The following is a 21,260-nucleotide window of genomic DNA, read 5'->3' on the forward strand; positions in this document are numbered from 1 at the left end:
GAATTCACTGGAGTGAAAGCATCAGTGAAATGAATTCTAAATAAAAGAAATCAAAGGGTTGCTTGATTTCTGTTTATAAGGATTCCTAGGATTGTTGGAGAACCCTTCAGGAGGATAATAGTGAGCTCTCTAATCCAGCAAACAAAGCTACAGAAAGGTTAAAAACTGATAATAAAAGCTAGGCAAACAAATAGAAGAAATAGAACATATTTTGTTGTTCTGTTTCTTTTGTACGGCTAATTTGTAGTACTAACTTTTGATTTCAGGATGTTTTAAAGCAATCTACATGACACTGAAGACCTGGGCTCTTCAATGGGTACATCTTTGGTTAAAGACTTGTAATGCCTTCCGAAACTACGCTCTGCCCTCTATTACATTACTCAATGTGACAAACAGACTCCAACGTAACTGTTGTCACAGTGATGCGGCTGCCCAGCTCCCCGCTTAGTTTAGGGCTGCATTTCTATCCTTATCTGCAGCAGAGTGGCTTGACCTTTAAACACCTCTGTTTAGGTGCATACAAAGACTTCTGTGGATTCAATGATCATTTTTTATTTCATACAGCTTAATTCTCTGTCTCTTGGGTTTTTTTAGAAACCAACGGTAATTTACTTTGAAAGCTATTCAGCAGGTTCTGTGATTATTTTTTTTTCTACTTTTTGGGGAACAAGAACGGACAGCTGTCTTTCCTCATGAACCTTTCTGGCATTTGCAGAAGTTTTGATGATATTAAGCTTCTCATGCTGAACATATGTTACAGTAACCAGAACATTTTAGTGCAAAGGAAAGTAAAAAAACACTTAACACAATTTCCTAAGTTTTCATCCATCTCATTTATTCATCCAGTAATTTTCTGCTTAAGAATTCTCAGCCTAAGAATGGCAAAAATGGCAAAACCCAGGAGGTTCTAATCTTGAGATGCTGTACGTTGCTGTAGTTCACCTGTCTCCCTCACCTGAATGAAATGGACAGGCCTTATCACCCCAAAACTCTGAAGCAGAGATGACTCCTTTATTTCAGTCGAGCAGAAATGATCTAACAGTATAAACTGAAACAGTTCCTGAATGTCAAATTTCTTTCTCAATAAAGCTTCCCAGATAAACTTCCTTGGATAATGTCCAGTACCAGACCTGACCTGAATAAGAGAGCGAAAAAGCCGTGGTTTATAGCTGGAAAAAGTGTCTAGCTGGCACTGACTTCTAAGGAAGTCTGATTTTTTTACTAAGACCCATACAGCAACAGAGCTGGGTGCTTATGGGGATTGTAATGAAGTGGTGGTCCTGTGCTGAGACACCCAATTAAACTCAGTCTTAAATCCTTCTGAGAGCTTGTTTTTTGGAGGACTCACTCCAGTAAATCACCCCTAATCTGTCAGATTAGGTTGTTGAAACCCATTGACCAAAACCACAGTGGTATATTTTCTGCCTGAATAAATATCCAAAATGACAGACATGGGCCTGAAAACGCTTGAGTTCAGTTATCTTTGCCAGTTATATTCCAGGTTTTGCACCCTGGTAAACGTGTTATGAAAACATGTCCATAAAGTTATTTTTCAGAGTTGTTAGAAAGAATAACCACCTTCTTTTGCTAGAATTTTAAAAGAACACACATAAACTAAGGGTGTTTTGGCTTTTCCCTTCCACGTATTGAAAAAAAAGAAACCACAGGAGCTGACTGGCTATAAATATGCCATTGCATAAGCACATTAATATGATACAGTCACAGTATTTTGTTTGCTATTCCCAAGAGGCAAATTACACAAGGACAGGCTTCTAAAACTTTAGTGGCAGTAGTTGTGAAGATAAGAAACACAAATGTCAAAACAGAAATAATATAGCACACATTGTTAGATTTTTCAGTCACATTCTATTCATTTGCATTATGAAAATGTCTAACACCATAAATATCCCCAAATCAACCAAGCAACTCCAAATTTATATCGCTGTAAATGACAGCACAATTTGACCTCCAGATACTGTATTTTTTACTGAAGGCAAAAGAATAAGTATTTGTTATGAGCTGTCTGCTGCTGTTTTTATAATAAGACACAGTTTGGCATTGCTGTGAGATGAAACTACAAACTTTTCAAAGCTCAGTGCACGGCTGTGTAAGGGAACAGGAGTTTTTAAATGTTCTTTCTAGAATATGCGAAATCTGAACAATTCTGTTACAACTATCTGCTGGCTCTACAAGAATAATACCTTAAGGCAATAAGGAAAACTGAACTTTATTACAAATTTCATAAAAGAAATTAATAGTAAGCTTGGAGGAAAAAAGAGGGGCTTAAGGCACAATATGGCACTGCATTACACTTTAGACCTACAAAGATAGGAACCTGTAAAAGGTTTTGACTTCATTAACTACTGCACAGTTCAATGCAAAGTCAAATGCAGCTAAATGTCTTTGGAAGTATGATCATATTTTGTTCTTCAAAGAGCATTTTATGAAACGGATCTAAGCTTATACTTTTGTTACTGCATCCTCTTTTTTGAAATATGTGAGAAGTGGGGAGGCATGGGGGGGGAATAAAAAATGCGGCTCAAAATATTGATTACTGAATGACCTGAGATACCTTAATTGAATAGCTCAAAAGAGATTTGAAATGGGATATATTACCTTTAATGCCTTACACAACATGGAGCCTAATCCTTAGGCAAAGCAGCTGCCATTGATAATGGTTAGAAATAATCCATTACTTAATCCCCAGCTGTGAAATGAATCGGTATTTCTAGTTGAGTTATTAAGGGGTGTATCTGAACCTCACAAGGAAACTTCCATCACCAAAAGCATTCTTGCTTGTGTCAAACTAGTCCTTTGCCCAAAGGGCTTTTTGTGAAGAACGGGGATTGGCCTACACAGGTGGACAAACTTCAACTGCTGGTTTTGCCATATTCATAGTAGGCAAATAGTCCTCTTTCTCTGGAGCTGTTGATTTGGACACAAATATCCTTCATTATTTCATTAAAATCCTGTAAGCAAATCTCATTTGATACATTAACCTTTCTACTGTAGAAAACTACTCCTTATGAGAAGCTCTACCCTTCTTAGACAACATCTTTCCATTCTTCATCGGCATGTAGATTTGACTTAGAAATTGTAATGCTAATTTAGTTCTTCATAATTATGACTATTAGGTTTTAAATAATTCATCCTCCCTCTTTACTGGATTATATACTTCAAAAAGTAAGCTTTGCTAAAATTACATGCTCTTGGACCTGGTAGCTTACAGAATTTGCTCATAATGCATATGAGACTACGGTCTAGTTTCTTAAGAATCATTTAAGAATATTTCTGTAAAATGCACTGCTATGATTCAGACCCTTGAGGGAGCAATAGGCATAATTGGTTCCAGTTTCTGCTTTTCACTTGCATAATTTAACTGACTCATTTGTCCCTCAAGAAAAATGAAGGTGCTCTTCGAGCTGGACTGGTGTGTGGCTTGGCACTGGAAGCAACTGCTAGAAAACTAAGGCAGATCTGGGATACAAATGAGAACAACATGAAGGGACAGTAGCAGCTTGCACACAGCACAAAATGAGGATTGTAAGGTAGCTCAACACATCAGACTTTGATAGACTATCCTATGCCGTAACACCACTGGACTCGATAACCATCCCCAATCCATCTGTGAAGCATAGGTCCAAGATTACACTCAGAACCTCGCTTGTCTGCCTTTTCTTCTGACATCCCCTAAGTGTACTCCTTCAGGGACTAAAACAGCATGCTTTCATAACATTTCCAGGAATGCCTCATATTAGCAATTCACAGGCTCTCCATAAGTAGTTTGTGAAACACCAAGTGAAAAGAAGTGTGAGGATGGCAAAGCACCCAGACGTGTTAGTGTCACAGATTCCACTCTGCCAAATCACACTGGTAGCAGAGTACCATGGCGTCTCCTCTCTCGCACCTCAACTGATGGGCATCACCGGGCAGTCTTTCTGTCACCATTCCCAATATTTAGCTTCTCATACATTGGATCAAAAAAAGAACAAGAGCTGGTCATATGTATTATTGCTTTGGAGACTGCTGTTGCGGAGCAATAGAAACGCAGCCCAGCTCAACACACAGATTATAATTAGATTTTACAAGCATGTGGCCATTCCCAATAGGTACTCAGCAGACGACAGAGAAACGTCATATAATTTTGTTCCCTAAAGAATGGAGTCTAGATCCTCAGCTTGAGATAAAGCTGCAGATCCATTCCGGGATGTCTGCAACAGATGAGAGGGTCTCCTTTATTACCGGTACTCCACATTTGATTATTGTTAACCCTACATGGAAATCACTGCAATGAGAATGCAAAATGTATACACAGGGACAGCTAATAGCCATGCTAATTAGTATTATATATGAGCATTTAAATTAACTAGTCATCTGTGATGTGTTCTCACAAGCTCACCGTGCTCAAAATTTGCCTCATTTACTGTTTCATCCTTGTCTCGGGGCATGATGGTACTGATTATTTTGGGTTACTTCAAGTGCCTCATTCTGGATCTGCAGATCTCACACTCTCACACATCTTCAGTGCAAAGAGGGCAGCTTCTGTTTCTGCGCACAGCCATTAAATAGGTTGTCATTTGCATCTCTTTTAAAGCCTACTTCCAGTGAAAGTCTGGGAACAGTCATTATAAAAACGCAGACTGCATTTCTCTTAAATCAATTAAAATAGCAAATGTCATTATAGATTTTCTCAGGTAACTAGAATTTACGCATCAGATGGCCTCACAAGAGGCCCTTAATTTTTTTATTACTTTTTTGCAATTAACTCCTTGCATGCTCAAAGAATCCATATTTATACAGAGACCCACTTATCTTCAAACAAATACTTCCCTTTGATCTGAGCTTCTGTCATTCCTACCTTCATGGATAAAAAAACCATGATAGATCTTAGTACATAGCTCACAAGAGCTTTAGAAATCTAGCACTCAAAATGAAAAATTCAGAGAAATTCGTTTGTAGCATTCACGTGAGTGGAGCAGTGGTGTTCATAACATGGGCTGATCGTTTGCCCATGTGCAGGGGATCCTATTTGAACACCTCTGGAAGTGTCCACTTCTCTCCAGCAAAGCTCTCCCCTGGCCAGCTGGCTGCTGACCTTGTGGAATGTACTAGCTCAGCAGAGCAGGGGCTGATCTGCTCTAATTCCCTCTCTCTGGAGCTTTTCTTTCCCACCAGAGGGCATATACTGTAAGCACACAACGGCCTTCAGAGGAATTTAAAATATATATTGTGTACTAGATAAATGAACTGACTTGAACGCCAAGATTTTGTACTCAGTTCTATTCAAAGGGGCTATTAATTCATCCTGTTGCTCACTGGGTAAATTATTCCGCTTGCTACAAAAGCAGTTGGTTTAGCATACTTTTGTTTGACTTCGTAGAGCTCTGGATGTGCAGCGCTTTTGAATAAGGCCATTCATTTATTTAGCTACTGAGCTAGCTGGTGGTACTGTACTGGTATTCACCCTCATCACCGAATACCATGGAAATAGTTACTCGCCAGGTTCTAGGCTTTTAAAATCTCATGCCTAAAATTTTAATGTAAGTAGAAATCATTAAAGCTGTTACAAAAATATGTGGCTACAGTGGTAATTGAGGTGAATTCTGTGGAACTAGGTGTGGGTAGGAGGGTGGCTGTGAGGAGGGAAGGAAGCGGCAAAGCAGACTGCCAGGGTGGTGGGGGATCTCCTGAGGATAACCAAGGTCCATAAAATGGGTGGGATATGGCATGTTTTGAAATGTTCATGATCATGTAATTGTAGCTGCACAAGCAGGGAAGAGAAAGGGTAGGAAGAGGAAGGAAGCAGAGAAAAAGAAACAAGGAAAAAAATGGAAAAAACCCTCAAAACTGTTTCCTCAGTCCACACGGGAGACACTCCCCGGGATCAGCACTTCAACGGCCTCTCGGGCCCCGGGGTTGGACCCGCCATCACCCAGAGCAGCTCTGGGAGGCCCCTGCGGACAGGCGGGCCCAGGGGCTCCTCCTCGGCCTCAGCCTGGCCGCCGGGGCCAGCCGGCCGCCTCCGCGCAGCCTCGCCCTTCGCTGCCAGGGGCCTGCGGTGGCGGCGGGAGGAAGAGAAGGCGCGGAGGGGGGACGGGCGGCGGGGACACCCGTGTGGGGCCGGGCCGTGCCGCGGGGCGGCCGAACTGCATTTCCCGGCGTGCCCCTGGCGGCCTCGGGGCGGTGCGCGGGCAGGGGAAGGGCGCCGCTGCGGAGGCATAACATGGGCGCCTGAAGCCGGGCCGAAGGTAGGGGTGGGTGTTGGCTGGGCTGGGGGTGTCGCGGGCCGCGCTCGGCCTGCGGGGCCTGGCTGGTCCGAGGTGCTGGGCGGGTTGGGCCCGGCCCGGCCCGGCCCTGCCGGAGGGGGAGGGCCGGGGGATCGGGGCGGGGTCGGGCCGGGCCGGGCGCGGCAGGGGCCGAGCACCCCGCCCCGCTGCCGCCGGGGGCTGGGTTCGTATGGCCCGGCGCCGCTCAGTCCCTCTCCCGTGCAGTCGGCTGCAGGCGCCGCGACGAGGGAGGCTGAGGTGAGCCCGCCCCGCCGGACGCGGCCCGGCGGCCGATCAGCAGGCGGCGGGCGGTGAGGGGTCGGGACGGGGACATGGCGGAGACCGGCTCCGTGCACGCCACCAGGTTCGAGGCGGCCGTGAAGGTGATCCAGAGCCTGCCCAAAAATGGTAAGTGCGGCCGGGGGATGGCCGGGGGCATCGGCGCGGGGCCTGGCCGCCCGCCTGGCACCTGCGAGGCGGGCAGGGCCCGGGCGGAGGCGAGGCCCCGCTCCTGCCGGCGGCCGCTTCCTCCGGAGCAAGCGGTCCCGGGGCAGGGGCGGCGGCGCGGCCCTCCGGGTGGCTCGGGGCAGGGCAGTGGGGCCGCCCTCCCTCAGCCCGCGACGGCTGGAGAAACCGCTTGGAAACCTTGGTCTTGGTGCTGCCGTCCGCCTCGCCTGAGAGACGCCGGCTCGGGGGCTTCCTCGGGCAGGCGCCGGGAGGGGAGGCCGGTCAGCCGCCCGCGGCGCGGGAAGGGCCTCTGCCTCCCTGCAACCCTGAAGTTGGTTTGACGGCTTCGGAGCTGTTGCCATGAGTTCCCTCTGCTGAAAAAGTTAACAGAACGGAAAAGCAAAAAAATCAGAATGCATTTTTTCGATAAGAGTAACAGGAAAAAAAAAAAGTTGGTTATTACGTACATCGTTAATTCTGGTGTAAGTAAAACTGGGTTTGTGGAGGTACTAAGATAAAGGTCAGTGTAAACTTCTCCTAATGATGAGAATCGAACCTCAAAGTATTTGATTTAATGGATTGGTTATGAATCTTCCCTACCAGCTGTTACAGTTTTGTATTCACATTTCTTACCCTACAAAAGTGTGTTCCACAAAGGAAGAAGAGAAAACAAGAACAGGAAAAACAGTGAAACTTATTGAAAGTGCTGTCAAATATCCAAAGTAAACAAAAACACTGGGTTACTGGGTTTGTTGTGGGTTTTTCTTTGTTTTTTTTTTTAATTCTGGAGTCTTTCAATAAATTACTGTTTGTAACAGTAAAGTGACTTGCAAGATACGTTGTTTACTGGGAACTAAACCTGTCCCTTTAAACTGAGTGAAAGGACATTTGGTTTATGTGACTTATTATTCTTTTTTTTTTTTTTAATTCTAATTGTGGAATCTGACCTTAGAAGTAGTAAAGGTTATAGTCCCTTAAACTCAGTCTGAAACTTGCTGTTTGTAAAGTAAATATTGTCAGTGGTGCTGGTTCATGGTAGATGAAGTAAAGATGTTCTCTGTTGACTTAAATTGTACTACTGTCAATCAGGCTGTAACAAAATGCAGGCTATTTTCTCACAGAAATACTAAGTTTATGTTAATATTCTTGATTACAATTTAATTGTATTCTAAAATGCTTTCACTAGGTTCATTCCAGCCAACGAATGAAATGATGCTCAAGTTCTATAGCTTTTATAAGCAAGCAACCCAAGGACCCTGTAACGTTCCACGACCTGGATTTTGGGATCCGATTGGTAGATATAAATGGTACCTTTGCATGATCTGTTGTTTTGTTTTGGGTTTTTTTTTATGCTTGGAGTGGAGATGTTTAGAAGAGTGGCTCTTGGAGAAAGAGTTTAGTGAGTTTATTTCTCTCTCAAAAAAAGAACATTCACAACCTTTGATGTTTTAATTTGTTTTCTGTCTTGTGTTCCAACTTTCTAGCTCAGATAACTTATAACTTCTCAGAGTTGCAGGTGAAAACAAGCCCTCAGGTTCTGCAGGTGGGCAGGTTTTTCTTGGGCAAGCACCACCATGGTACCTCTGCAGTGTTTATCCCATGTTGTAGAATGAAATTGTAGGTGCTCTGCAGAATGAGTGATGTGGATGAGTGTCTGGAACTCTTCCTTCTCAAGTTTTCATGTATGATGTGAGCCTGAAGTAAACAAGTGCTCATCGACAGCCATTGATACAGCTTCAAGCTTTTGGGGAGAGGTCTGGTTTATGTATCTTTCTGGTTTGTCTGCTCAGTGGCAGGACTTCCCACTGTCTGTATTTTCATTGTGTTGGGAAGACTTCTGATTCACCAGATTGCCAAGATCTATTTGAAAAGCCATGTGAATGCTTTGTTTATTATATTTTAATAATGATTTGTCCTGAAGAACAAGTATTATTGGTGTCTTTATAGTCATGGTTGTCTTGGGATCTGTGAAATGATTCCTTTCACCACCACCACCACCCCTTCTCCAGTCTCCCCAAGTCAGGGTGAAGGGGGTGTCTTTGCAGAGGACTAGGGCAGTAAACTTTTACCCACCTGGTTGGTTGTAGCTCCCACCAGCCTTGGGGTTTTGCTGTAAGTGGGACAAACACTCTGGCAAGGGGAAGGGACAGTGTCAAATCAAATGCAAGACTGAGTAAGGAAATGTTTTATTCCAGTCTGTGTTCTGACAGATTCCTTGTGCAGTACTAATAAATTTGATTGAGTTTTTCTTTTTTTTAGGTCATAAGTAGCTGCTGTGGTAACTGGGGGCAATGATTAAACTATTTGCCTACTAGACTGATGTGTCTTTCCCCAGTTGCTGAACTCAAAAAGGACAGATTTTTCTTGTAGCCTGTTCTAACTTGCTGGCGATTGTTTGTAAGTGCTAGTTGAAGTGTCTGTGCCTGCTCTTTTTCTGCAGCAGAGGGTCTTAAAAAAATCAACCTAATCAAAAGTGAAATGAGTGTGTCTCATATCTGGTCTTGTTAACAACTTACCAGGTACAAGATCGTAGCTGGTCAGTGGGGAACTCTTCAGTCCCCAGGCTGTTTAGTTTGTTGCTTCTTTGTTGATGTACCACTATGTTGTTATCCTAGCAAATTATATATTTGTATTTAAAAAAAAAAATTGCAAAGTGTTATTGCGTTTTATTTGCATCAGAGAAACTGTGGGCATTACATAACTGACCTACTTAAGGCCAGGCTGAAAAAATCCAGTAGGCCCTGAAGAGACTGAAGATGTATGCGACTTTCTTTCCTAGGGATGCTTGGAGTGCCTTGGGAGACATGTCCAAAGAAGAAGCCATGATAGCCTATGTTGAAGAAATGAAAAAGGTAAGTTTACTAATGAGTGGAAGGGATCTTCTAGAACAAATGTTTCAGAAATAAATTAGGGAACATGAGGAGATTCTTGTTGACTACTACAGCCAAAGCTCCAAATGAGGTATTCCCTATGTGAACTGTTACATTTCAGTACGATACTGTTTGGCCTGTGGGGAGAAGAAAATTATGTAGTTCCTTCCAAAGCTATAGAATTTGGGTTGTTCTCAGAGAAACATGAGAGCTCTAGCTGATATGAAGCTTAAATGACAGAGCTAAAAAACCTGAAGTATTGAAATCATGGTGAAGGGAGCACTGGGAAAAGCAGTGGAACTTAAAGTACAATGAAAGAAAAGCTGATTTACTGCAAACTGCCTCAGTTCTCAGAGTTGAGAGAGGGAAGTGATCCTTATCTTGGAAAGGAAAAAAAGAACCCTCCAGAGGGACTTCAGGAGCAAGTCTCTCTCATGGCTGGAGACATGAATATAATCAAATATGTAAACTTAATCGTCTTTGGTTTTTCAAGAAGAACTCAGCAACCTGAATTTTCTGTACTTGTCATGAAAATATTCCTTGTATATTATAGTTGCAGTCAAACAGCTAGAAGTGAGTAATTTGGTCTGTCTTTTTTGGAATAGATGTGTAACTTGTAGACAGTCATAGTTACTATATTAAGCAGGAATTGCAGCATTAACTAAAGTAAACATTCAGAATTAAAGTTTCTTGTCTTTTTATTAACAAACCCTTTTCACTGCAGTCTTTTCACTGAAGGTCTTCTAGGTGGCCTTTCCAGTTTAAAGATTATTTACTGTCAATCTGGATAAAAGTATAACTGTAATCTATTACTATAATGAGGTTAGCATCAAGGAGATAAAATGCAAGTTCTACTCCGAATATACCCGCTTTTTCTCCTAGGCCACTACCTTCACATTGAACTCTTAACATGTTTAATGATTGATGCAACAAAAACTTACTAGGCAAGGAGCTGGATTCTGACTACTGTTCTTTTTCCTATCTGTAATTTTGGTAATTTAGTTCCTGCTGGTATTACTGTAGCTGCTTTAAAATGAAAAATAAACAACTCCAGAAAACACAGAAGGCCAAATATTATTCATTTGGTCAAAAATCCCACTAAATTTTAATAATTCCTTTTGAATGCATGCAGCAAGATTTAGTGCTTCATTTCAGATCTTGGATTCGAAATGTGTTAATACTTCAGTAGAGAACCTAGCTTTTTTTAATGCAGTAATTGGTTTGGTCAGGACAGTAAAACTAAGTGAAACTGCAATGTTTGTTCTAAAAAAAACCCTAGTAGGCTTCCTGCGAGGAAGTCTACTTACTTGACCCTAATGAAGCACAAATATTCCGCCTCTGTACAGATTATATGTAGGGATTGGAGAGCAAATGACTTCTTGCCTCACTTTGAAACTGGGGAATCTGTTTACCTTGCTTTGGTGCTGTTTCAGCTCTCACACTTGAAATACTAGCTTCAGCTTTTCCAACCCGATTGGTTCTACTTGAAATGTCAATGGAAGTGCATTTCAAATGGATCCACTGGGTTGTTCTATCAGCACATACTGCACTAATCCTTGTGGTGTTATTGTGGGCATTCTGCTGTTGCTGCATAGGTATCCCTGTCTAAGGGGGTAAAAGCACTTGTATACTGATAACGGAACTGTGTTTAAGGATGTCCAAGATTGCCATATTCCCCTCCTGCCCCTGGGGCTTGTCCCTAGCATTTGTGCTAGGGACACATTGTGTATACATGCAACAGATAACCCTGTCAAAAGGTACTTTTATTGTAAACTTGTTCGGTGTGGTTTTTCGCTTCATGTGGTAGCCTTGAAAATTGCAGCTGTTGAGGAATGTGTCTGGGTGAGGTTTTGAGGTGCTGGTGGGAGATGACAAAACATGTCTTGGTCTTAGCTAAGATGAATCTGAACTGAGCTCAGGTGCATTTTGTTTAAGGTTAATTTATCTTCCAAGTAGCACTTCTGAAATTTTACATTGCAATACTGTTTAAGCTAATTTATTTATACTTCAGATATATTGTTTTGTTATATATTAGAAATGAGTGATATCTTAGCATAAAGAAGTGTTGACACTATATGCTGTTCTAATTTAAAACAAGAGTCTTAATATATGAATTGTCTGACATCCAAAGAAAACGGTAATTCAGGATACACAATAACTTATTTTGCACTTTCAAATTTTAAGATTGCATATTCTGCCTAGTGGCTATATAAGTAATTGATTTTGTTTGTGGAAGTATTTGCTTTCTTCTTGCTCACCTAAAAGCTAGCAGTTACAAAACTCTTACTTTAACAGAAACTGTGCGGTAAGATTCTAAGAATTGCTCCAAGTTTCAGAGAGTATTTTGCGGTCTGTTTAGAATAGATGAAGAGCAGTTACGTGCAGACATCATAGAAATGCATGTATGAAACAATTTACAGTGCAGACTATAGAAGTAAATACATCGCAAATACAAGTGTTATTCTAGAATAGGTTTCTTGTTTCTATCAATGCTACTGAAGTTAAAAACGAAAAAAAAAAAAAATCACAAAACTGTCCTGTCTCTGGTTCATATCCAGCTCTGTATCTGAGCACAGCATTCCTCTCTTAACGGACATGGAATGAATTATATACACTGAATAGATCAGAGAAGTGGCAATGAAACTGCAGTTTGACAGCATCATTGTCCCTTGGTATCCTTGATTGGCTTGCAAGCGTTGACTTGTTACCCCCTAGCCTGCCTGGAGCTCCTGCTTTGTGAAGTAATGCTGTAGCTTTTGCTTGTACTGCTTAGTGATGTGCTTGGTGCTTTTGTGCAGCATGGTCTGTGGCAACTTGTACCTTCATCTGTTGCTTTCTTGGTGCTCTTCTGGAGGAGGAGGTGTGCTGTAGCTGTTAGTTTGCTTCTAACCAAGTCTTTTCCTATAGCTATTGACTGTTTTAAAAAATAATTTAAAAAGTAGAGGATGAAAGAAGAACAAAGCTATTGGCAAAAAGCTTGGTTGAAAGGACTTAAACTAGAATGGGACAATAATATCGTATGCTTTTAAAATAATAATCAATTATTGAATTTCTTCTGTTTAATCTGTTTTAGATTTAAGATTTTACATTCCTATCAGATGATCAAAGGTATTGATTTTGTAATTTAAAATGAAGAAATGTTTGTCAAAGGAAGAGCTCCAAATGACTTCAAGAGCAGAACTTGGTTCTAGTTTGCTTTTCTTTTAAGTATGTCTTTGTACTGTCCCAGTTTTGCTGTATTCTGTCCATTTTGTTGTTTGAGCTTAGATGGACCCGGTAGGGCACTTTTGATCTGTTCCTTACATTTCATTGAAGATGGAAGGGTTTGACAAATACGAAGAATCCTCTAAGAAAAAAGTCTTTCAGTTTCCTCTTCTCTGTGGGAAGACTTGTCTATAAAATAAATTGCACTAGATAGCAGCAGCCTGTTGAACTTTGAGTTGGTTGAGTTTGAAATTGCTGAAATAATGGATACCAAGGTCATCTAATAACATGCTGGGGCTGTCCTTTAGTGTTGGCAAATGCATTAGCTCTCCCATCTTCACCTACAAAAAGTTAATACAACTAGTTAAGATTCTTGTTTGGTAAATTAGTTTTATGTTGTTTTCCTTTAACTAAAAAAAGTTTAAAAAAAAATCAGAATAATGTGTTAAGTGACTTAGTGAAATGTTACTGAGTTTTACAATGACCAGCAGTTTCTAAAATCAGTTGAAATGAATGAGTCATTGAAATGCTGTTTCATAAGATGCTTCATATTTTGGACTTGTGCAGATTCTTGAGAGTATGCCAATGACGGACAAAGTTGAAGAGTTACTACAAGTAATAGGCCCGTTCTATGAAATAGTAGAAGATAAAAAGAACAGAGGATCTGACCTAACCTCAGGTTCGGACAAATAACTTCCTTTATACTACTAATAATCACAACTCCAGATTTTTTTGGGCTTGTTTTCTGTAAATGATTTTAAAGCTAAACTTTGCATCTTTCTGTTCATTCTCTTTACGCTATGGCAGTTCGAATGGAGAAAGTCTCTAAGTACTTGGAAGGTAGGAATAATAAATTATGTGTAAGTCCATCTTTTCCATTGTTTTGGTGCTGTAGTAACTTCCTGCTAACACTTGTGACTTCTGGGCTTGCCACCTCATTAGGCTGGATTTTGTTTTATTGTGCTTTTGAGGTACAAAACAAAGTTAAACCCAGGAAGCTGCATGTTTAGTCCTTGTCTACAGGCTTTTTGAGCTGCTGAAGGAACCCTCTTCCCGAAAAAAGGAGAGTATTTAAAAGAAACAAACAACCCTCCGAACCAAATCTCCTTTCTGCCTTTCCATTAATAAAGGGAAAAACTAATGTGTACTTATACATCCTAATGTAGCTGTGGACTATCGCACTGCATGCAGAGTTGGTAATCCAGCTCTGTCATCTGATCTACAATTAAAAAAAAATCCACAATTAAAACCCATGCTTTTTTAATCATGGTTTCTCTAATATATACAGAATATAAGGTGGGTTTGTGAATCTTTCAAGTTAAGTTTTCTGAGGCTCAGGTTCTTGAAGGGAATATCTATTTAAACATTTTAAGTCTCTGACAAGTGGCAAACCTAGTGGTGTCATAGCTGCATAAAAATCTGTGTGGTGATTTTTGTTTAGCAATACTATTGTGAGAATGTTTTGATAATAACAGTTATGTTACAGGTGATGTGTTCATTAGGTTGTAATAAAGGCTTACAGTTGTTTAAATCTGGCTTAAAGTTACAGTTAAAAATTGAAATGCAACAGGGCAAAACTTGAAATAGTTTTTAAAAAACAAACCATTGCACAAATTAATTGGTTTAATGTGTTTAAGAAGTAGGAATCAGCTGGTTAAGTTGCCTTTTTTTGTGTGGCGCTTTTTCCCCTACCTTAAAGGAACATAGTTTTGATTTTGGTATCAAGTCTCAGAGCAACAAAGTTGGTTTTTTTTTTTTTTTTTTTTTTTTTTTTTTTTTTTTGAGGAAGGGTAATGGTAGACGTTTTTAAATGGCCATTTTGAAAGCTGTGTGACTTTTTTCTCAACTAAAATTCTGTATGCTTCATGTCTGGGATTTAATGAGCTTGTCTGACAGCTGGATTGACGAGCAAGATTGTTAGAGTATCAGTAGATTCAGGTCAGTGATCTGTGTAATAAAGATTTACTTGGACTTGGTGTCTATTGGCACAGTGCCAAAAGGCACTTCTTAAAAAAGTGACTTATCTAGGCAAACAGAGAATCATGGAAGTTAAACCATACCTGTTTCAATAACAAATCTAGCATACTTGTTTTTTAAAGAGGCAGCTTAAACATAAGGCAGTGTAAGTAAAACACAATAGCAAATTTCAGCTTTATCTTGTTGTGTCAGTGTTGCAATAAATCTGGTGATATGTCATCATTCGTATGGTTTAAAGCTCCAACATCTAATTATGCCACGATGAATTAAGACAATTTTGACAGTGTCAGTTGTATGTTATAACTTTACAATTGCATTTAAGACTTTGAAACCCTTTCTTCAGCACTCTTACTACTTGCCTGATTAAAAGTGAAGCTGAAAATGATTGTTTACAGTACAGGTCTCAAAATATTTCACAGAAATATGGAGGCATAGTACCTTCAGTCTTCCAGATACGTGCTAAAGAATAGAACCAATCTGCCCAAGTCTGTGTTTGAGATAGTGTAGACACTGGTGACAGTACTGTTAAAAATTGATACCTGGTTATGTTTGGATTGTGTTAGTTCCTCCAGTCCTTTTTCTTCCTCTGCCCCCAAGCCCCTGCTCTCTGTAGTTTCTGTCGTGGAAGGTGTTTTTTCATGGGCAGGCAATTGGTATGTTCCAGAAACTGGGGCCCTTCTCTTGAGGCTCTTACTTCATACTGTACTCCCCCCCATCTTCTGGCCCATTCTGTTTTGAGTTTGCCTTCCATTCTTCTTCCATCAGATTTTAATCTGTATGAAGATAATTATCTAATTGTTTAAGAACTGCATGCCGCTTCCTCAAAATCAACAGTGTTCTTGAATTAGTCTGGAAGTTTAGCGTGCATCAGCTATAGTTGGTGTATCATCTCTAGCAGATTGGCCTCAACAGAAAAGTGTAGCCTTTTAAAATTGAATTTCTACTCCTTGTGGTTTCATTGAAAATGTTAAATACAAACCATTGAAATACTGTCTTCCTGAATCAATAGAGCTTGTGGCTCTCCTTAATGAAGAACACTGAAGGCTGACATGCCAGCATTAAAATGGCTTTTAACATCTACTAGACAACTAGGACAAACTTGCCGGATCCATGGGTTACAAATATCCAGACTTGGATGCATTGGTAAAGAAAGGAAAATAGAGAATTCCCTCCAATAGGCTGAGCAAATCTGAGGGGTATTTCAAAAGCATGTAACCTGGGAGTGTTTTGAAAGCTCATCCTGCAGCTGTGTGACAAGCTTAGGTTCTCTGGAAAGTTCCGTCAGCAGTCTCTTTCTGACAGTATGAAGTAGTTCTTTACAGAGAAAATTATTGACAAATTATTGTCAGGTACTTAAAATACTAGACATCAAAGAAGAGAGTGGGCTCTTAGTCATCGTAGCGCTGCAGAAGAGAATAGGTAACTTGCAGTATTACAGAAGGACCATTTTGTTTGCAGCTGCTGGAAGGGTAGGGGAAGACTGTCAGGTAAGGGGGGGGCTGCTTTAGAAGAGCAACCTTTTAACTTTTTGCACTTGCTAATAAATGCACAAGAAATCTGATGTCCAAGTCAATGCTAAAAAGACAAAGAAGCTTCAACATACTATTGCTCAGTGAATTTGAAATTTTCAGAATGGGCATTCCAGCTTTCTTCTTCTTATACCTGAAGAAGCCAAAGGTGGGCTAGAATTGGCACCCTACTGATCTGACACTGGGTGAAAAATATCAAGTGTTTCGGAGCCAACTCATCCTTCTGAATGTTTCCTTGAGAATGTTTGTGGATGTTTTCTTTTTTCTGAATGTGAGTAAATCCAAAGAGGGGCAAGAAAATCCTTACCTGACAGACCTGCACTAAGTTATCTCAACAACTAAGCAAAATACCTGGAAATTGTTTGCAAGTTCTTCAGTAGAATTTTCCTGTGTACTCTTTCTGCTTTGTGACAAGGCATTTGATCTGTTTTAAAATCCTACTAAATAAAGATGACCCTTCACCTTTATGCCGAATGATAGTACTCTTTGTAAGCCTTTGTGAAGACTAAATGTTGCCTCCAGTAATGACAAGTTATGCACTGCAGAGGCTGTGGAAAGTTTCAGCATTATGATACTCCTAAACTTAGTCATCTTAATGAGTGTTTCTCTCCTGAAAACTTTGCTGCCAGCTGTATTGCAGTTGCACCAGATGAAGCCCTGTTGAAGCAAAGTGTCTTGTGCTACTGCACATGCTGGCTTTGGGTGGTGCTGGTGGCAGCATGGCATGTTTGCACTAGGAGCCCATACAGGGCACTGCTTTGGTAGCAGCTTGTGTGAATGGCACAAGTTGGCCTGGCTCACAGGCAGACACATCTATTTAACAATTTGCTCAGTGTCTTCCTGCATTGAGTATGGGAACTAAGTTTAAAAGATGATACTCACAGGTCTGTGTGCTTTTAGAACAAGCAAATACATGTAACCACTTCTATTTCAAAGGCAGTAGTTAGTACAGGACATAGGTAAGCTTGGAGGAGAGGATTGTACTTGAAAAAAGTGAGTCTGTTCTTAGTTATTACTTTCCAGGTAGAAACACTTATTCTAATTCTTAAAATGCAATATATTTTCCAACTGTGCTTCTGTAGATTGCATATGATTAGTTTGTCTTTTCAAATATTTTTATTTTCTCAAAGAGCTTCTCGTGTTATTTTCAACATCTTTGCTTTGTAATGGAGCGTTTGGTGGCATGCTCTTCCTGCTTGTGTGTGGGCCTCTTCTGTGAAACATCCTCAGTTTGCTTCATAAGCTCACTTTTTTTCTGTTTGACTTCAGATATACTTGCTAAACTGATTTCCTTCCTTCTCCTTCCTCTCTTCCTCACTATGAGTTTTAAGGAACTCAATGGCTGTGAATCTTCTTAATGCTTTGTAATAAGGGGAAAAAGAGCTAAAATCCTTGCTACCCTGAAATTGCTGTGCTTTAGTAGGATATGTTGAATGGGTGGCAGCACCACAGCTAAGAGGTGCATTAAGGCAGGGCAAGCATGGGGCAGGAGGAGCTGGTGGGTGGGTGAGAGAGGTTTTTAAAATTCTGTCCTTTAAACTTTTTCTCTTCTTCTAATTTCCAATGGTAGGTTAACAGCTATGATCAAGGTTACTGATTATATTCAGAGAGGCTAGTGTGAAACTTAGTGTACAAATATTTTTGTTAATATCTCAGTAGTTTAATAGTTTACCTTCAGAAGCATCTAGAACATTGTTTGCTGTAGAATGGGATTATTATAGGATTAAGGGCTGGGCCAGCAAGTGCAGAAGTCAGTGGAGAGCCTCAATGAGGTGTGGATCAGTGTCTCAACAAGCTGTGGCTTGTCCTGTTGCAATATATAGCTGCTTCAGGCTTTCCAGTTCAAATCTGAGCCTACTTTGATTCTACTTCAAACTGATGGTTTTATGCCAGTGCTGCCTAACGATGTTGGAAATTAGGGCAGAGCATCAGTATAGCTCAAGCCTGAGGGTATCAACAGCTCCTCACTCATACAGAGTAGTAGAGAAAATATCACCACAGGGTGAGCAGCAGAGTATCCAAATGTGAAAATGTAAGAATAAAAATTGTTTCTTTCAAAGTGGAGGGAGCTAAGAGAAGCTTTCTTCCATGAAAAGAAAAGCCTGTCTGTATTCGGTTTCATGCTGGATTGAATCAACAGTAACAGTTTTTGTGCGTAATTGGTCATTGGACCTGTATTTTTTTTTCCTCCAGCCAGGCAACAGTTCCCTGCAAAAGGGAAAATAAGTTGTCAAAAGCTCTTTAGGTTTTGAGAATCTAGCGGATGTACCCACTTGCGATAAATTGTTGGGAATCCTTGGGAAGACAAACGCCATTGCTCCGAATGTCCCCCCTTCCCCTTCTTCCCCCAGCTTTATATGCTGAGCATGGCACCATACAGTATGGGATATCCCTTTGGTCAGTTGGGGTCAGCTGTCCCAGCCATGTCCTCTCCCAGCTTCTTGTGCACCCCCGGCCTACTCGCTGGTGGGGTGGTGTGAGAAGCAGAAAAGGCCTTGTCTCTGTGTAAGCACTGTTCAGCAATAACTAAAACATCCCTGTGTTATCAACACTGTTTCCAGCACAAATCCAAAACAGAGCCCCACACTGGCTACTATGAAGAAAATTAACTCTATCCCAGCCAAAATCAGCATGATATCTTACATTTTAGAGGTGTCACTTGTAGTTAAGATCTTGTGATGAAAAAACTGAAATATGGATTTCTTGCAGCTCTGCTATACAAAGAAGTAGTAGACAGAGGTGTATGGGAGGCTGAGGAAGAACAGGTGTAGGTAGTTGTATCTTGATTGCTCTCAGAAAAGTGCCCAGTGAGTATGGGCAGGTGTGTCATGCATGACTTTGTTACAGCAAAAATAATTACTTTAATCGTAGCCTCTAAGATGTATAGAAAAGCCATCTGTGAGGCTGTGTTTAATATGGGCATTGTAAAAGGCTGTTCAACTGGTAGGCTTGTAATAGGTGGCAGGAGAATATAATCTTAATGTTATTTCCTGTTTATTTTTTTTCTTGTACAGGGCAAAACAATTTTTGAATCAGGCTATGTTATTATAGACCAGAATTTCTGGACTATAGGTGACTCAGCGATATGGTTTTCTATTGCTTTCAAGCGTAATTCAGTTTTCTTTATGGGGTTCTGAGTTCACTGTGTTCATATCTTGCATTTTCTGGGACAAAACTCAAGAGTGTAATGCTCCTCTCTACTTGCTATGCAAAATAAAAGTTCCAAATGTTGACTCTATCTCTTCTACACACACGAGTGCTTAGCAAGTCCTGCTCATTCTCCCAGAGGGAAGTAGGACCAGACATGGGGACATCCTGGATCCTGGAATGATCTTACTATTCTTGCAAGTTGCTGTAAATATCTAACAGCAGCTATTGTTTGTGTTCCTTCTCACACATGATCATTGGCTAAGATGTTGACAGTAAGCTGGCAAAGCCTGGATCCATTGGTCTCTCTGCACATGCACCATGTAACTGAGCTGCCCGTGCTTGGTGGCCCTGTACTCTGGATGTCCGGTGGCCTTTGTGGAACTTGGTGCCAGTGCTGGGAATGCCTGTGGTGAAGCTGCTGTCTGGGCTGCCCTCTGTCAGGAAATCCCAGGCAGGTTGTCTCTACTGGCAGAAGGCCCAGGGGTGGCAGGGAATAGGGAAATGTATCTAAGTCAGTGCAAAAACTTGGTGACCTTATTTATATGGAAAGTATCCTGACAAATCAAGGGAACAGGTACTGGTGATATGGATGGAGATGAGAAACTCTGTAGATATTGGGAAGTATAAAGGTCCAGGATGGCTGGTCAGTAATCCTAAATACCATACTTACAAGTTAATATAAATGTCTAAGAAGCTGCTATGGTCTCTGTATGTTCTTATCCACAAACTATTGTTTTGATGCTTATAAATGGTGAAGACCAGACATGGATATTGTTGATTACATTGTTTTTTGAAATACAGTGGCATCTCTTGGAGTGTAACAGCTTGAAAAGCACAAGAGCAGAGAGAGGAATGCTGACAAAACAAGGCTGTAGTCTTTCGGAGTATATTAAAAGAAAAATAAAAAGGAGGAGAAGCTTCCTTTTCTCTGTTATAGTAAAGTTTGGGAAGACTAAACAACAAAAAAGGAAAACTCTATAGAGGAAGATCTGGCTGCTATGATCTGTGTGCTTAGGGAATACATTTTTCAGAGAGCTTACACATAATGCACTTAAAAGTGATGAAACAGTGGTAGTTAAAGTAAGGAATTTTATATTTTTCTGTCTCTATTTTTGACAGACCTTTCTAACATCTCTTTTTATTTGTGATGGCAGCTCATTTGAGTATTGTAGAACAGATGTTACAGAGCAGGCTGGGCCCCTGGAAATTTTCTTCGTAGTGTGCTACATTAAAAAGAATGAAAGGAAATGAGGATATAGAAACTCTTGTTCTTCTAGTTGAAGAACTTATTGCTCCCAGATGCTTGCATGTACCCCTCCTTTCTCACTGCAATCGCTCCTTCTAGTGAACTCCTTGCAGTATAGGGATACATCAGTTTCCAAAAGGAGGTGGACATTTGTGTAACTAAGTGCATTGGAAATGGCAGAATGTGGTTACATAGACTTTGAATTGAAGCAGGGAGCCTACTTGGATCAGGAACAAGCCATCACAACCTGATGTTTCATGCAAGAAAAGAATTCTAGTTACCTGATTATCAAAACAATTTTGTACAGCATATAGGTCTCTCTGAGACTTAAAAATTTTGACACAGCTTGAGCCTAAAACATAGGAGTGCAAAGAGATCCCTATATAAGGTGATAGAAGTGTAGGTCATGGAAATAATCCTTTAGTGGCTAAGGTTTTGCTGCTATTAAGCAGATAGTAAAGTTATGGTATTTTACAAAAGCGTATAACTTTTATTCAATGGTGAGGGCATACACAGCTAGTTATATGTTTTATGATGTGTTTCATCTGCTCTTGTAGACTGTTTCCTGATC

At 40.7% G+C, this 21,260-nt stretch overlaps 1 protein-coding gene across 5 annotated transcripts in view; it reads left to right on the forward strand.

Moving 5' to 3' along the window:
• Positions 1-6,136: 6,136 nt before the first annotated feature.
• The window catches only part of ACBD5 (acyl-CoA binding domain containing 5), a 34,452-nt gene continuing 19,328 nt past the window's right edge, over positions 6,137-21,260 (forward strand). For 2 of the 5 annotated variants that reach the window (XM_087777301.1, XM_087777326.1), the window contains exons 1-5: positions 6,396-6,674; positions 7,900-8,020; positions 9,493-9,565; positions 13,355-13,466; positions 13,595-13,627. In XM_087777301.1, the coding sequence (XP_087633427.1) occupies positions 6,599-6,674; positions 7,900-8,020; positions 9,493-9,565; positions 13,355-13,466; positions 13,595-13,627 (415 nt within the window). In that variant the 5' untranslated portion in view covers positions 6,396-6,598. Of the gene's footprint in view, positions 6,249-6,395; positions 6,675-7,899; positions 8,021-8,957; positions 9,111-9,492; positions 9,566-13,354; positions 13,467-13,594; positions 13,628-21,260 lie in introns of those variants that run through there. The other 3 variants (XM_087777308.1, XM_087777316.1, XM_087777319.1) reach the window with 3 other exon arrangements.

Source organism: Nipponia nippon, unplaced genomic scaffold (assembly GCF_047370975.1).
Source record: "Nipponia nippon isolate SJK-2023a ecotype South Korea unplaced genomic scaffold, ASM4737097v1 scaffold_1, whole genome shotgun sequence".
NCBI lineage: Eukaryota > Metazoa > Chordata > Aves > Pelecaniformes > Threskiornithidae > Nipponia > Nipponia nippon.